Here is a 17,356-nt window from a genome sequence, read left to right on the forward strand (position 1 = left end):
CCCTTGTTTGCAGTTCCTCTGGCAGACACAGGCTTTTCTTGGAATCCTCACGGGCCCGTCCCTGCCGCAGTGGCAGCTCGGGTTAGTGTCGCAGCTGGCTTCAAGTAGGGCTGCGAGGGAAAGAGGGAGGCCATTTCTCCAGTCCTCAGTCCACAGAGATGTTGCTCGTGGTTTTTGTCGTTTCTGTCCATAGTTCTGTGACGTGGCTCACTCTCGAGTCAAAGTCAGGAGGCAAAGAAGGGAAGAATAGGTCAGGAGACTAGCCACCATTCTGGTTATTCTTCAAGCTCTGACTTCCCTCACCAATATGCCTGTTATTGTTTACTTTGAGAATCCTCAGGCTTTTTGGTTTTTTGTTTTGTATTCTGTCCAGAACTTTTCGTTGTAACCAGTGGGAGAGGTATGTCGTTGTGAACTTACGCTACTTTGGCTGGTGCCGGAAGCTTATGCTCTCGTTCTCAGGAGCTATGAGCCAGCCCAGGTAACAGGTAATGGAAGCCTGGGCTGGAACGGATGTGGGACTAGATGGAGAAAAGGGCTGTGCAAACAGTACGGAGCTGAGACCTGGCAACGGGCTGGGAAGGTCTCAAGCTTCACTTTACCGTTACCACATGCTAAAATGCATTTCATACAAGACCTAGCATTTTTTCTTTTTAATAATAACGCCTTTATTATTATTTTTTTTGGCTGTGCCACCCGGCGTGTGAGATCTTAGTTCCCCAAACAGGGATGGAACCTGTGCCCCCTGCAGTGGAAGCACGGAGTCTTAACCACTGGACCGCCAGGGAAGTCCCAGGAAGACCTAGCATTACAAACGATCTGTGAATATACATGGGCACTAGAAGTCCTCTGCCTCACTGCTAAGGAGGTTTTACTCTTGGGGTCTACACAAGTTTTACTCTTGAATTGATTTTCCTACAGAAATAATGCTATCCAAACTGGTGCTGTATTTCATACGCACATCATTATAATGTTAGTGTGCTATTATCAGTTGACTTAGAAACTTAACCACCAACTAAAATATTGTTTTTATGAATGTATTCTGATATCCAATTATATTTTTATCAAAACAAAACACATCTATAATTTTAAATATCAAATACTGTAAGGTTTTATAACAAATAGCAGATCAATTCTCTAGCCATTATAATCCTGATTACCACTCCCTAAAAGCAACCTTTTCTGTGACAGTTATTTCTGCTCTCCATTTATTTCTCATCCAATTTTTTTTCTAGTATGTAAACCTCTTTTCCTATATGTCATGTATACACTACCTCTTGATTCTTAAGAAAAATCCACTGAAGATTTAGTTCTCTGACAATACACACACACTCTCACACACAAACACACACACACACACTTTCCCCCTTCCTTCCAATGTAAGTATAACACCATTTCACATTTAGTGTTATCATTTATGATCAGCAGAGCCAAATAGTGTACTATGATTATATTTCCTTTCTTGTACAGTATTTTGCTTTCCCAGGAATTAAGAATTGCCTCCTTTTGTTTTTTTGTTTTTTTTCCCCTCTCAGTTTGTCATGTTCTTATGTCATTACCAAAATCACTGCAAACGGAACTGTAAATGTCCCAAGAGACTCAAACTCTCAGGTGTAAATTTCGTCTTGGACATGCTCCCTGAAGCCTTCCACCTCCCTACTTTCAGACTGACTCATCTTTAGTTCAGTCGCACAGTGGTCATGATGGGACTCCTCTTTACCACTCTTCTCAGAACCCCTTTACCTCCAACTTGTGCTTGGATCGCCCTTTTCCTGGATGGCTTGTGTATCTGTCGTAACAGCCCAAGTTATGCTGGAGTAACAAATGACCCCCAGATCTCAATGGCTTACAATGACAAAGGTTTACTTCTCATACACATTACAAGTCCATCATGGGTCACCTCTGTGCCTTCATTCCAGGACCAGGCTGACAGAGCAGCCTCTGCCTGAACACCGCGAGTCATCACGGCAGAAGGGAAAGAGACGTGGTCGAACACGTTATCTGCTCAGAAGTCGCACGTACCACTTCTACCCACATCTCACTGGCCAGGTCAATCCACACAACCATACCTGAGTCCAAAGGGCAACTACACAATATCCTCCCGGAAGGGTCAGTGGGGGAAGAACCAAATCGCACTGTCAAGTCCGACATCAACAGGTCAGCAAGGTTAACAATTGTGAACGACGAAGCTGTCATGGCATGTCTTCCTCTTTCTCGTTTATGCCATTTTTTTCATGAAATCCACCCTCCACCCTTGTGGGTTTATATCTTTTTTTACTCTGTTACTGTCATTTCAACAGTTTCAGGAGTGTGTTCGATCTGCCATGTTGAGCCAAAAGTCTGCCAACCAATCACTTTAAAAGGGAACTTCTAGGTCATGGTCTATTTGAAAGATGAGGACTGTCTGTAATTATAATTTTCATTAGGTGTACCATTTTTCATTATTTAGAGCAGTTTTTCTCAGATCCTACAAATGTCAATAAAGAATTTAAATTGTATTTCTTTATGAATACAAAACTACCACCCAATATGGTAAATTCACTTTAATACTGAGGAGTTTTCTAAAACAGCTTTGATCTAGGTATCTTGATTTTTGCCTTTTCTGATTAGTGCTAAGCTCAAAGCTTATGTCTGCAATGAAATCAAGCAGCCCAAAAGAATTTCATTCTAATTCTGTAATCACAGACAATAATATATTCAACATGTTGGCCTAGCTCTGAAATCTACCTGTCACTGCTGTCTGTAACTTATCTTAAATATTATGATCTACTCGGGAAAATACAGTTCTAAACTGTATCTCCCTATACCAAAATCTTATTTAGTTCTGAAATGGCAAATACAGCAAACAGCTGCTAGAGGGTAATAATACACAAGAAACAGTCAAATTCGGCTTTTTGTTACATTAGTTTTTATTTGATATTCTCCTTTCTAATAATGGAGATACAGTAGATTCTCAACTTAAAAAAAAAAGAAACTCGCTTTTTAACTCTGGAGTGTACACTACAAGACTAAGCATTTCTTAAAAGGTAAACCTTGCTCAGACCCATCACTCATGTGTTGGTACTTCCACTGCTTGGGCCTAGACTTCTGGAGCTAGGCTTTCTCAGTTCAAATGCTCTTTCCATCTCAAAACAGTCACAGACCTTGGTAAATTATGTAATCCCTTTAACTTCAGTTTCCTCATTTACAAAATAGGAATAATAGGATTTCTAAGGAAAAATGATGAGAATTAAATAACCCGTACAGAGCCTTGACATAGTGCCTGGGAGGCAGTAAGCACTCAGTAAATGTTTGTTGGGTAAATATTTTCTGTCCTAATTCAACAGGCGCCTTATTTACCTATAAAGCTTACAGAGGTCAAATTCTATGACAACCAGGTTTAAACACTATAAATCCTTTACTGTAATAAAACCATACATTTTGTGTTTGGACGAAATTCAGTTACTTATTATACATCTTTTTTTTTTTTTTTTTTTTTAGTTAAATGAAGAAAGTTTGAGTTTTCACTTCTTTATTTTGCTCTTCTGAATCCATACAATTCTAGAAAGGGATAGTTATCTCCTCACGTACCAATTTTTTTAACCTAGTGAATCTAAAAAACTCACCACAAACCTGTATCAGCTCTGCCTCTTGACATGTCCCAACCTGGCCTATGACATATATTGGCCAAAGTGAAATGTCAGGACTAAAACAGGGAGATCCTTGACTCGACAGATCTCGAGAGGTAGAGAGTCTTAAAGACCACTCCTGAGTGAAGCTGGGTTCATTGTTCAAAGGATGATGAATGAATCTATACATCATCAGAGAATATGCAAACCAGATGCAATTATTCCGTAGAGTATCAGAATTATTTAAAAACATTTGAGAGGCATCTGACACGCTGAAAGCACCTGGAGCAAAACCTTCTGGGAACCTCTGATGTCAGAGACTGAAAAGGCTTTCGTAAATAAACGAAATCCAAATGACTATGGATGCAAAGTCAAGATGTGCCACATATTAAGGAGAAAAGAAGCAAAATAAACTCAGGAAGGTAAATAGATCCATTCCCTTCCCCTCTTTGTTGTTCAACTGATTTCATTTGTCTTATGGAAGCTCATTAGAAACATTTTAATACGCAGCCCAAAGGCTGCCTTCAATTTGCACTCATGTTGAACAGTGGAGAAAGCAGTACAGGCCGGTGTAGAGAAAGCAACGGCCCTGAAATCAGAATGTGTGGGTCTGCCAGGGCTGCCGCCTCCCTGAGACTCAGTTTTCTCATCTGCAAAACAGCAGGGAGAGTGTCTGCCCCTCAAAGCTGTGATGAGGAAGTGTGGGAAGATGAATGAAAAACGCCTGGAACAGTGCCGTCCAGTAGAAACATATGGTGAACCACAAATGTGAGCCACAAATGGAATTTTTAAATAAAAAAATAAAAAGAAGCAGGTGAAATTAATTTTAATAATACTTTTTATTTAACTCAATATATTCAAAATATTACCATTTCAACAGGTAAATCAATATAAGACTACTGAGATTTTTTCACATTCCTTTTTTTTGTACCAAGTCTGTGAAAATTGGTGTGTCTTTGACATTCATAGCTCAGAGTGTAAAATTCAGACCAGCCACCCTAGCCCGTGGGGCGGTACTGGACAGCACAGCCTGGAACCCAGGTGGGGCTGAGCACGTTTACTAGTTCCTAGCAGCTAAATCCTGTGGGACTGAGGAAGGTTATTTTTAAAATCGACCACATTAAAGAGAGTTTGTATTTTCATATCTTCGGTACAGTACATAATATAATATATAATATGTAATATTGTAATAAGAATTTAAAATGTTACCTATACCAACTAGACTCAGTATTTATCCAAAATAAGGGCAACCAAAAATTATTATAAGCCACTAATATTCATTCATTTTATATTTAATTTTGTGGTTATTTTGTTTATTAGGATTTGAGTTACATATTAATCTGACATAGAATCTAATAATCCCAAAAAAAGAAAATATAACCTGACATAACAAGCACACAAAAAAATTCAAACAACTACAAGCTACAATTGATTAAACTACACCTTCCGGCAAAGAAATAGGAATAGTAAACAAAATATTTCTCTGTATTACTAAACTTTTCATTTCATAGGACCTGCCATTAGAAAGTCATGTTATATAGCTTTAATAGCTTTCTTATAATTTTTTTCTCGTAAAAGTTTAACTGTATTTTCTAAATAGGATGACCACCTATCACGACAACTTAGTTACATGTGACTATAAGTAAATATAGCATTAAAAGGATGCTATATTTACTTCAGAACAATTCAATGGGGTTGAAACATTATATATTACTCGTATTACATTGTTAAGATAACACTGAGTAGTACACAGAAGGCAAATTCTTGTATCTTGAGCTCAAAGAATGGGGTGGAAAATGTACAGTAACCATCTGTTAACTGCGAGGTCTTTTTGAAAGCCAGCACGGAGCACGTGCACACACGTTTAAGCAGCTATAGTGTGCGCTTGTGTTCTGTGTGGAGGTGCTCCTGCCGGTCCTAACGCTCTCATCCGCTTTTCTGTGGGCCGCCCAACAGTCAGCACGAGTGGTCAGACGGGATGCAAGAGTGAAATGGGGACAGAATTCTGGGCAGGCGACTGCTACCTCATTTCAAACCTGACAAGGACCATTTAGTTACCTAATAGAACTTCAACTTTACCAAGTGTTATGAAATTCTTAAGGACCAAAACTCTTTGGACTTTGGTTTTCATTTACTACGTATTCAAAAGATGGTGTTTCTGGAAGACAGGCCCTCTCCCTCAAGCATCTCATCGGATGCTCAGCCAAAGCGACACACGAGCTGAATGGCTAGTCTAGGTCCTGCAGCACCACCGAGGCGCCCTCTGCGGTCTCCTGGCCAAGGACTCGCCTCCCCCAAGCCCCGCTCAGGCTCACAGCACAAAGCGGTCCAGCTGCAGGGACGAGGTTTAAATGCTCACGCCATCACATTCACACAGTTTCCGTGTAAACTCTCCCGAGGAAGAAGCTATCCCGCGCCGAGGCGTGTCTCCCAGGCCACCCGTGCTGACCCCTACAGTCACTGACACTAAACACAACAGTCACACACAGTCTCAAACACGCGTTCAGACTCACATCTGGCATTTCTGTAGAGAAGGAAGGGGTCCTGGAGCTGGAAATCCAGGTCTTTCGTGATGGGCTCTGTCCTATTCTCCATGCTCAGCCTGTTCATGATGGTGAAGCCGTGTTTCGGAGAAGCAGACCTAAAGGTCGCCAGGGGCAGGGGGACACAGAGACACGCCGTTTAGAGCAGAGCACTTCCAGGACAGGGGCATCCGGACACGCCTTCAACCTTTCCGCCCCTTCACCGTGGGCTGCACCAATGTGCGGGACGCATACGGCACGCTGGCCATGCTGGTGCTTTGGTAAAGTCCAGCCCTACTTATTTAACTGTGTGCGTATGTACATATACACAGCTTGTTTCCCTACCTACGCTGTAAGTTCCTTTAAGGCAGAGATGGTAACTACTGATAAAAAAATTATCGACAGACACCTTTAAACAATCTTGCCTGTTAATACAGAGCGTACATCACAATTACAGAAAATGTTAGTGTTGGTCTGAAATTGAAAGCTGTGTAATTTCTTAGAGAAATGATGTAACTCTCGTCAATGAACTTATGAGGAGATATAGTATAATTAAAAGTTTATACAATTTAAAGCAAAGAGCAGATATTTAGTATTCTTCAGTGTAAGGCAAATAGCTTCATAGATAAGCTACTACAAAAATTTTTATCCATAAAACTGTGCATTTAGTAACTTTTTACTTTTAATTTCATTCAATAAACCTTCAGTGCCTAGTCTCTGTCAGGCAGGAAGAACCCAAATCAAACAGAAACTAACAACTACAAGTGCATGTGTCTACCCTTGGGGGACAGGCCAGATACCAACCCAGCTGTGCAACTTCTGCTGACAAACTGGAACACGCATGCTCACACACTGAAACGGTAACAGGCAGGGCCACTGATTTAATCTGGGGCACAGGGTAACTAGCCCACAGAAATGCTGTGAGCAACAGGAAGAAAAGGGGTTTATAGCTCAGTTTTATTTCACCTCTAACCACTTGATTTACTACCTACAGTTTTCTTATGAGACTTCTAATTTTAAAACTGATGGAAGGCAATCCTTGCCTAACTTATTTTACTAAGTGGTAAAGTGGTGCTGGGCATATAATGAATACCAGAAATAATCATGACGATCATTTCAACTTAAATTGTGGGGAAGAATGAAGAGTGACTTCCAAAGATCCCTGTCAGAGGATCCCCAGGAAATCACCAGTGGGTGTAACTCTATTACAGAAAGACACGGGAGGAAACAAAGACATAATTTTTCAAGTGGGATTAGGTGTTTTTATACAGAATCAGAATTTGATTCTTCCAGTGTTTCATTATTACAACAGGCTTTCACCCCTCTAACGGTACGGTTACTACACCATCTCACAATTTATAAAATAGACTCAGGGGATGCATGTGCCAACTGCTCTAAAGCAACATCTATAAGTCAAAATACATCACTGGCAGCTCCATCACCTGCGCCCAAAACTCCCTGGTGACCTCCATGAGCTGTCTGTCAACCTCCACCGAGGAAAGACCTCAACGTTCTAGATAGAATCTGGGCTCGGATGGTGGGCAGGCTGGGGCGGGGGAGAGGGATGGGAGAGAGGGCCCTACTCTTAAGGAGTTTGATGTGGGGAAGAGATTAAGGACTAGGGAAGGATTTGCTTCTCAGTTTAAAGGTTTGTTTAACTGACAGCTCCATGAGCAACTCAAGAGTATATTAAGAAGTACTTGAAAATACCAACCTACGTTTGGCTTTGGTACAAAACAGAAAATACTTGCATAATCTGTTACTCCTCTGCATCAACAAAAGAAGACCCACTAAAAATGCTCTCCTTCCACTCCCACCCTTGCCTCCTGCCCACCCTCCACGCCGAACCTGCCCGGGGCCGCAGGGGCCTGTGTGTGCTGCTCTAGCTCTGCCTGTCTCCGTGGTGACTCTCCTCTGCATCCTGCTGGCCCTGAAACCCAGCCATTAGGCCCTCAGCTTCTCTGCCGGTTCCAACGACCAAACTAACGATGCCGATGCCTCCACGCTCTGTGCCTCCGTCCCTGCCCCGTCCCGAGTGCCTGGTGCCACCACTGGAACGCCCTGCCATCACCCCAGAATCACTATTTCAAAATAAAACTAAAACTATCCTCAAGCCAGGTTCTCAACCTCCCATCTTTCCATTCCGCCAATGAGTCTGTCATCCTGTTTTCCATTTCAAAATCTCACCAGTGCTTTAAAATGCCACCGCCCCCCGCATGCAGTCTCCCAGTAAGCCCTCCCCACTTCACCTCACACCTGCTCCGCCACCACCGTCTCTCCGTGTCCGCATAATGCTAGCACACCGACTTTCCCGCATGTCTGCCATCACTCCTTTACTTCCCGACTCGTAAACCTTCAGTGGCTCCCTACTGCTCAGGAAACAGATTTCAGCACCTTCAGTCTGATATTCCAAGCCAGCAAAATCTCTTTACTCTCACTGTCAGCTTCTAACTCATGCCAAGCGGTACACACTCTCCGCCCCGGATCGCTGCCCTCACTGTGCTGTGGCACGGGGCCCCTGCCTCTGCCTCCGTGAGGTTCAGCTCCTCCTCCCGCACCTGGCAGATCTGTAAAGCCTCCCAGGGCCACACCCGCCCACTCACTGCTTGTCACGGGCCAACTGGCACGGGGGTAGTCTATCCACACTGTGGTTTACCTTCAAAGGTGAATGTGTGTGTAAAACAGATGAGCATGGGTGGGGTGGGAAGGGTTTGTACCAGGCCTCTGTATTACATCTCTGTAACCCACCGATGGTGATGGGCCTCCGCTATGAGATCTTACGTGGCTGTTTATGTGAATAAACAGCTTAGCTGTGAAGACAATATACATACAACACATCTCTGTATGCGTGTGTGATATTAACAGCAGCTGATAAAAATTACCAAAAAACATGAATTTATTTAATCTATCCTGAAACATATTCCATTAGCTATACAATGGAGGACTAAGAGACATCTTTAATTTCGGATCACGCTTCTTCAAAGAGTCAAGAGGTGGGTGTGACCAATAATGCTCTCCTCCAAATGCTGGTTAAATAATCTAACATTCTTACCAGTGTACTTCTAGCTCCTTGCCAATCCATTATACTCAAGCACTTTGTACCATTCATTTGAATTAAAGAATAAATAGTTAATACTGCTTTTATAAGAACACAAAGATTTAAGTTCATCTATACTGAAGTTTACATTATACTCTGAAATTAGTATTCATCACACCACACAGATGACATTATCCAGTATTCCCTTCCTTATGTCAACTAATAACTTCAAACTAATAACTTCAAACTAAGTTCTTTTGCTTCTCTGAAATAAAACTACACTTGAAGGGTGACACAACAGAGCTAAGACATGAGTGAAAGACCATCAGTTTCTTTATGAAAGTGAAATACTCTTACCTTGTGTAAACAAATAAGGTTCCTTCCACATCAGTCTTTTCCTAAAAAATAAAAACAAAACAAACAGCAAAACATGTATATTCTGTTCACTAACAGGAAACACTCACAGAGGTCAGAGAACATAAGCATCTTAGAGAACAGGAATTTGATCAGTTCCAAGTGGGGTCAAACCTATGTAACGGAGGGGTGACTCTTAGGGAAAGGAAAAAGCAGATTTTCTGCCCATTGTGACTCTGCTGCTTAAGCAGTGGGAAGCATCCTCCTACTGTCATTTACAAACTAAACCAGAGTGCTGTCTTCCCCTCTGACCTGGGGACACGGCCAGCCGCAGAAACCACCGCTGTCTGTACTTCCTTCTCCTCCTCTGTTTTCTGGTTCCCTTTTCTCTTGTCGTATCCTGTCACCTAGGAGAGCAGCGGACCTGCCGATAACTCTACTCTGACTACTACACAGAAGACAGCAATGCTGTTGTAGTTTTCAGACAAATTAATCGCCTATTTGATGTGGAATATTTAGAGTCAAGTCTGATCTTTGAAATTCAATTAGACAGAAACATTACCAAGCTAAGACTCAAGAACTCTGCCTGAGAGGGACTGGGAAAGTTGTAAACTTAAAATGATAAACTATCATTTCAGTTCACTGGGAAAGGCTCTTTTCCATCTCCCCAGGCCCTGATGAAAATGTTCAGCTTACTGAAAAAAAAAAATTAAGTACCCATTTGTCTGATTAACTAGTAATCAGACTATTATAACTCAGAATTTAGAATTTACCTTTGCTATTTGCGTGGTTTAATTTCCGCATTCTATTTAACCTCTCAGTATTTTGTTATTTATATATCCATTAGCAAAGTCATTCAAAATTTAAGTACTCTGTAATTTTGGTGAAAAATACTCTTTAAGAAATAAAGGTATATTAAAATGATGATTCTGAAAAGGCACACAAAAAATTGCAAGCATGATCCTTTCCATGCTTGAGTAATTTCATCATCCTTAAACTGGATTTACTATTAAGTGACCACTTGCTACGAGGACAGAACACTTTTCTGTCTTCCAGTATTTGACCTGGACTGTTTCATCTCAGAGATCTAGTCAGGATGCTTCTGCGGATCAGCACACAGAAACCTAACAGCCTTTGACTTGTTTCCTTCCTTCCTTAATGAAGTAGTAACAAAAATTACCCGTTCCTTAAGGAAAATCCAGAATCAGAAATGTAAAAGGCATGCTTCTCTTGAAATTATTCTCTAACTCGAAATTTGCAATTCTTAATTAGTTTATTGTTCTGTGTCTCAGTTTCTCCACTGAAAAGGGGTAACAAACCTACGCCACGCAGATCTTTGGATTAGAAACATATTTTTCATCTAAGGCTCTATGACACCTAGATAAAAAGGTCTTTGGAAATGTAAATTCTGGTCTATTCTGGCTGAAACAGCTCAAATTCACGCATTTTCTCCGTCCCTCCACAGTTATCCAGGGGTAACCAGATTTTTTTTTTCTTTCTGGGCAAAGCCCAGGTTTGGGGTTTTGGGCAACAGTTAAAGCAAGATTCTATTAGCTCCTCCTTAGGTCCTGCAAGTAAAGAAGACTTTTTTTTTTTGGTATTTATTCATTTATTTGGCTGCGCCAGGTGTTAGATGCAGCATGTGGGATCTTTTAGTTGTGGCATGGGAACTCTTAGTTGCGTCATGTGGGATCTAGTTCCCTGACCAGGGATTGAACCCGGGACCCCTGCATTGGGAGTGCAGAGTCTTAGCACTTAGACCACCAGGGAAGTCCCTAAAGAAGACTTTTATGTTAAAGTATTAGTTCACAGTTCTGGGGGATTTTAACTTAAATTTTAAAAGTACAATTTAATAATTTAATATTACACTCTTATAAAAACTAACAAGTGCTAAAAAATTAAGCAGTTCAAAATTTAAAATAATGAAGTAGAATGTAAAACAGTGCTAGTTTGCAAACTATTGGGACTTGGCAGACTACTTGACACTTTCAGAACAACGCAATCTACATCTGATTATTCTGTTAAAATAATGAAAAAGTACATCTCCATTTACCCTCTAAATCTGCCTTTCTCAATCATATATGCAGCATCTGAGTCACCTAAGAAGCTTTCAACAAATATCAAATGCTTGGGCCTCATATCCTGAGATTTTTGATTTGGTGGGATGCACTTTTTAAAACTCCAGAAGATCCTGACTCACAGAACTTTTAGAAAACCACTAGCTAGAAACAAAGGGAACACTCCCACTAGCCGGCAGCTTCTCAAGCTCAGCACTTTTGACATTTGGGGCCAGATTCACCTTTGTCGTGGGGGCCTGTCCCATGCACTGCGGGATGTTTCGCAGAATCCTGCCATCTACCCTCTGGATGCCAGGAACGTGGTCCCTCTCCAAGCGACAACTAAAAATTTTCTCAAGACCCTGCCAGTGTTGCCTGGAAGCAAAATCGACTCCAGTTAAGAACTACTGCTCTAAGGGCTGAGAGGTGAAAATACCACCAGCGTTAAGACACACTGGTGTTTTGGGGGAGTGGGCTTTCCTGGCAATGGGAAGTAGGTCTAGTGCCAAAATTCCTACTCCAGTCCTGACATAATCGTTCTGAAGCTTCCTTAAAGCAGCTCATTTTCTGTCCCCGCTTCATTCCTTATTCCTCCTGCTGAATGCCTTAAGTTAGCCTTCATCCATATTCAGTGTAATAAGACTTCCCCTCCTTTACGTCCCACCTACATATACTTTCTCTTCTGTTCTTAAGCATGTCCTGTACACTTTTATTAGGCTTACGTTCAAAAGCTCCCGTTGTGGTGGCATATGGAGACGCGGCATCCATTTGTTTGCGCCCAGCAACTGCCCTGCAGCTAAACTAGGTCTGTCTTTTTTTTTCTCGGCTACCACAGCCTTGAAGATGAGTACTTTGAAAGAATGACCTTCTAAGGGATGAACTATGCGCTGTCTGAAAGCAACAAGTCCAGGAAGCAGAAAAACATAACTCCTGTAAATAATGCATTGTGCCACTTGTAACTTCTGATGAGGCTGTAGAAGGGCCGCCTCTGTAACTATGGTAACACGTGTCTCAGAGACCCTGTCCAACGCCCGTAGGAAACAACCGTTACTCAAGGGGAACCTCTCCTGTGCCCGTTAACGTCTCAGAATTCCCCAGACTCTTGGTCGGGTGTCAAGTCAGTCCAGAGAACGACACACCCCCGATCCTCATCTCTACTACGGAATTTCCTCAGCAGAATTAGGACATCATGCCTTTGGCGCTTTTCTACAGAGCGGTATACAACCGCACGTAGAATATCTGCATTTTAAAAGTTGCCGTTGAAACTTGTCCACCTCGTCGCTCAACGTCCTTGATACGAAGACCCAGGCGACACATGCCCCCGAAAACTAGGGAGACATAGCTAGGAAGCGGCGCGCTTCCTCCCCCGGGACCTCGCGGGGCAGGTGTCCCCACGTCCCTCCATTCCTGCCTCTTTTCGGTGAATTTCCTCGGTTACGAACTTAGGGCAAAGCTGTTCTCTTCTCTCCCATGTTAGGACCTACTTCTTAGTGTCTTCGCTTCTGTGAGTGGTTTTCGGGTAAACTTTAATGACCGGCTGCGGAAGGAGATAGGGAGGCCACGTGAACTACTGGGGCTGTGTCCCGTCGGGGGGCTCTCCTAGCTGACCGCCGGGACGTGCCGGAGCAGGGTGTCTGACCCGCTCCGCGGGGCTGAGTCCTGCCCGCGCTCCGTGACTCAGTTCAACGCGGCGGGAGGTGCCCGCGGACGCCGGCCCCGAGTGACTGCCGGGGGGACCTCCCCGCCCGCTCGCAGCCCGTCCCCGGCCCCGCCTGCCCGCACGCACCCACTCGCTGGCCCGGTGGCCGAAGGTGTACAGGGCCACCTGGCTGGCCACGTCCACGATGCGGCTGATGTAGGGGTCGTGGCGCCGCAGGGCCGCCAGGCTAATGTCGCGCCCCTTCCCAGCTGGGTAGCCCGCCGCCGCCGCCGCCGCCATCTTCCCGCCGGCCCGCGGGGCGCCGCAGCCCTCTCTGCAGAGCGCAGAGCGCGCAGGCGTCACTGGTCGATGGCCGCGCCGCGCCCGCCCGCGATCGTTGCCACGGCAACCGCAAGGCGGCCCCCGCGCGGTCCTGCGAGCGTCCCGGGTACCGGACCATCGCTGGACGCCGCGCACGTCTGCTCCTCGGTGCTCCGCGGTCAGATCTGTAGTGATAAACACGCCTCGAGCGTGCGTAACTGAACAGGGAGGGAACTGCGATTTCTCGTGCGCGGACACCGGGTGGTTCTTAAAGTGCAGTCCTCGACGCCCTGGTGGCTCCGAGACCCTTTCAGGGGGTCTGAGGGTCAGAACCGTTTCCGTGACAATCCTAAAACTCACCTGACTCGTGCCCTGTGCTGACTTTTGCACGAATGCTGCAAAAACAATGGTGGGAGAAAGTGCAGGTGTCTTAGCAGGAATCCAGGCAGGAGCCACGCTGTACAGGCCAGTGTCACTTGACAGTGTACGTGATAAGGCAGAAAAATTATTAATTTTATTACATTTCAACCTTTTGGTACACTTTTAAAAATTCTGTGTGAAGAAAAGAGGAAGAAAGCACAGAGTACGTGCCCTGAACACGGAGCTGCCATATTTGCCTCCAGGAAAACACTTGAGTGCTTAAGTCGCAAGCTGAGCTAGTGTTTTTATTTTTATTTTCACGGAACACTATTTTTACTTGAAAGAAAGATGGACAAACTATGGGTATTCAGACAGGCATTTGACAGACATTTTTTTAGAAAATAAATAACGTGCACCTGTCACTTCCAGGAAAACAAGGGGTAATTATTGTCACCAATGATAATTTTTGAGCTTTCAAGCGAGAATGAGAAGTTTACAAAATGTGTATCCACTGCCATGAGCTTGGCAGCTTCTCAATACTTAAAGTCTTTTCTGATGAGATTGCTGGGTATTTGGAAAGCCTGTGATGAGGGAGTTCCTCTTTCAAACTTGGGAGAAAGGTGAAAGTTGATCACTCTGGTACATGCATAACTGGATGTACCTTTTTGTTAAAATATTTCAATAAAGCTTTAAAGTTTCTTTTATATCTTTGAGCCTTGGAGTCTATAGGCGAAGTCTCCCTTTTGATAATTTCAGGGAGCATAGACACACCCTAGCTGTCTCTCTAGTACTTGGTCCAATGCCTTGTGCTGAATAGAAATTGTTAAATGCCGATTCTATTGAACTCAACCATGAGCTAGTCAAATTTACTGATTAAATATCAGCTTTTTAAAAGAGCTCATGATTTACAGAATACTGAGATCCAAGTTGGCATGAAAGAGCGTACAATAACAAGTCCTGATCTTTCAGAGTTTACGTTCTAAAAAAGATAGAAAAAAATGGAAAGGTTTGTTTAATTTTCCATGTTATAAAGAAAACAAGAAAGAAAAGGGAAAAGACCTTGAAGATTAGAGATCACACTCAGAAAAAGAAGATATATAATGCTGCAATGGCTTCAGCATTGCAATGTTGTTTGTCTCCTGGCCCCAGAGCTTTGTTCTCTTAAATTCTTTTTTCCCCCCAAATTCTTAAATATCTAACCTTCTAGGATGAAGACAGAGTTCTGCCTAATTTCTACTTGAATAATCTGTGTTTGTAAAATCAGGTCATCATCACTTATCCAAATATACTAAGTTATAGGCTCTTTATTAGTAAAAGGCCATTTTTAAAAAATTGGGGTATAGTTGTTTTACAATGTTGTGTTAGTTTCTACTGTACAGCGAAGTGGAGTTCCCTGTGCCATACAGCAGTTTCTCACTAGTTATTTTATACATATTAGTGTATATATGTCAATCCCAATCTCCCAATTCATCCCACCCACCCCCTTTCCCCCCTTGGTGTCCATACGTTTGTTTTCTACATCTGTGTCTCTATTTCTGCCTTGCAAACTGGTTCATCTGTACCATTTTTCTAGATTCCACATATATGCGTTAATATATGATATTTGTTTTTCCCTTTCTGACTTACTTCACTCTGTATGACAGTCTCTAGGTCCATCCATGTCTCTATAAATGACCCAATTTCGTTCCTTTTTATGGCTGAGTAATATTCCATTGTATATATGTACCACATCTTCTAAAAGGCCACTTAAAATGAGCAAATTCTTTTAAAATCCATATAACTTCAATTTCCACTGGCTTCCACAGTGTGGTCATATTTACCCTGTGTTTCCAGAAGCCTCATCATGATACCTTGAACAAATATTGGGGTCTTTGGGTTTCATGATTATTTTATAATTGTCATAATGAGATAAAATATGTGCTAACAGTTGGTGTTACAAAGTTGTATACCACAATTTAAAACAAGTTATAGTATGATTTAAAAAATAGTGTCTGGGTCCAGGATGTTTATGCCATTGCAATGACTAAGATAAAATTCACCACTTAAGGTAATTGTAAGAACACAGTATGTTTAAATTGTTTGGAAATAGATATAGAACTGGAAAATGTTTGGTTTTGTAGCCATGTATGGATGTTTGTATACAAATATAAACTGACTTTTTATGGCATGATTGTCTAGAAATGTAAATACATAGTCTGGTTTATTAGTACTCTTTTCTTTACTGTGTAAAGGACCTCTAAGTTTTGCATTTGTCCCGTAGTAGAATGTATTGGAATGGAGGGGAAAGAGGAGCTTCCAGGATGCACCTAAGAGTTTGTGATTCTAAAATGGCTAAAACAGCCTCTGATGCCCTGCTGGTGCTGCCTGTATGAATTGCCCTTCATGCTGGGAATTTTATACTAAATGGTGACAGAAGTGGGCAGTTAATGCCCTCTTTCTCCCAGTGGAGGAAAACGGTTTGAAGCTGTGTGTTATCAGTTGTTTTCAGTGCATGGTTTGTTTCTTTTTGAAGCAGCAGAGCACAGCAGAAAGGGCACCCCCTTGGAAAGGGAAACTGGTTAAACTTATTTTTACCTCACTTGCAACTTGGGGATCGTAATATCACAACTTCACAGGGTAAATGAGATCAAATGAGGAGAAAATGTACCCAGAAAAGATTTGCAATGTGTAAAATGTTCTGCAAATGAAAAAGCTATTACTGTTATAATTATCATCATCATCATCATTATTATTTCTAATAGAAGCCCGGAAGGGATTCTTCTTGTCTAATTACCCAGCCAGAGCTCAAATCATCTCAACAAAGTTCTGCATAAGCTACAAGGAACACATTAAATCCCAAGGCGGTTCATTCCCAATATTTTTATGTGGTGGAGGATGTGAGCTAAGACATATTTATCAGGAGCTCCACAATTAGAGGAAGAAATGATGTAGGAAATATAGGTCGATGTTCCACGAGATTGCAAAGGGGTTAAGATGTGAAACACTCATCAGAGGGACTTGGAACAGAATGAGAAGGGGCAGATGTGGGGAGGGAAGAGGCCTGATGGGTGGGGATAGGAGGTAGCCTGGAGAAAGGGTTAGAACGTCTCTGGTCTGGGCCCAGCAGTTGCCTGGACTGACCCTCTGCTCACCTGACCCGGAAAGGGCCCGGATCTCTTCAGAGCTCTTCAGAGCTCTTCAGAGCGGGGACCATTCTTGCATGTTCTCTTCTGATCCCTGTTTGCCTCTCTCTGCAAGTCGCATAAAATCTAGTCCTTCCAGGCTCATTGTCAGGGGTCAGGTGAAGGCTTCGTGGGCCTGGAGGGCGTCTACAGTAACATCTTTTCAGTTGCTGCCTGGAGCACGCTACGAAGAGAAAGGTCCTTTGATTCCCCACGAAGAGATATAGGCTTAAAAGGCAAAGACCTGACTGTGGTAACTGATGCGCCTGGGCCCAGCCCGGGTCCCTCAAGGCAGCA

The 17,356-nt window shown here is 42.8% G+C and overlaps 2 protein-coding genes across 14 annotated transcripts in view; one reads left to right on the forward strand and one right to left on the reverse strand.

Annotated features, from left to right (window-relative positions):
- Positions 1–17,173, reverse strand: part of DCP1B (decapping mRNA 1B) — a 54,428-nt gene extending 37,255 nt beyond the window's left edge. For 2 of the 3 annotated variants that reach the window (XM_082422126.1, XM_082422124.1), the window contains exons 1-3: positions 13,365–17,142; positions 9,525–9,565; positions 6,122–6,249 (exon numbers count right to left, since the gene is read on the reverse strand). In XM_082422126.1, the coding sequence (XP_082278252.1) occupies positions 6,122–6,249; positions 9,525–9,565; positions 13,365–13,517 (322 nt within the window). In that variant the 5' untranslated portion in view covers positions 13,518–17,142. Of the gene's footprint in view, positions 1–6,121; positions 6,250–9,524; positions 9,566–13,364 lie in introns of all 3 variants that reach the window. The other variant, XM_082422125.1, reaches the window with a different exon arrangement.
- Positions 1–17,356, forward strand: part of CACNA1C (calcium voltage-gated channel subunit alpha1 C) — a 559,192-nt gene that overhangs the window by 22,354 nt on the left and 519,482 nt on the right. The gene's annotated exons all lie outside the window — the stretch shown is intronic.

Source organism: Balaenoptera physalus (genome assembly GCF_965194825.1).
Source record: "Balaenoptera physalus genome assembly, chromosome: 13".
In the NCBI taxonomy this organism is placed as follows: Eukaryota; Metazoa; Chordata; class Mammalia; order Artiodactyla; family Balaenopteridae; genus Balaenoptera; species Balaenoptera physalus.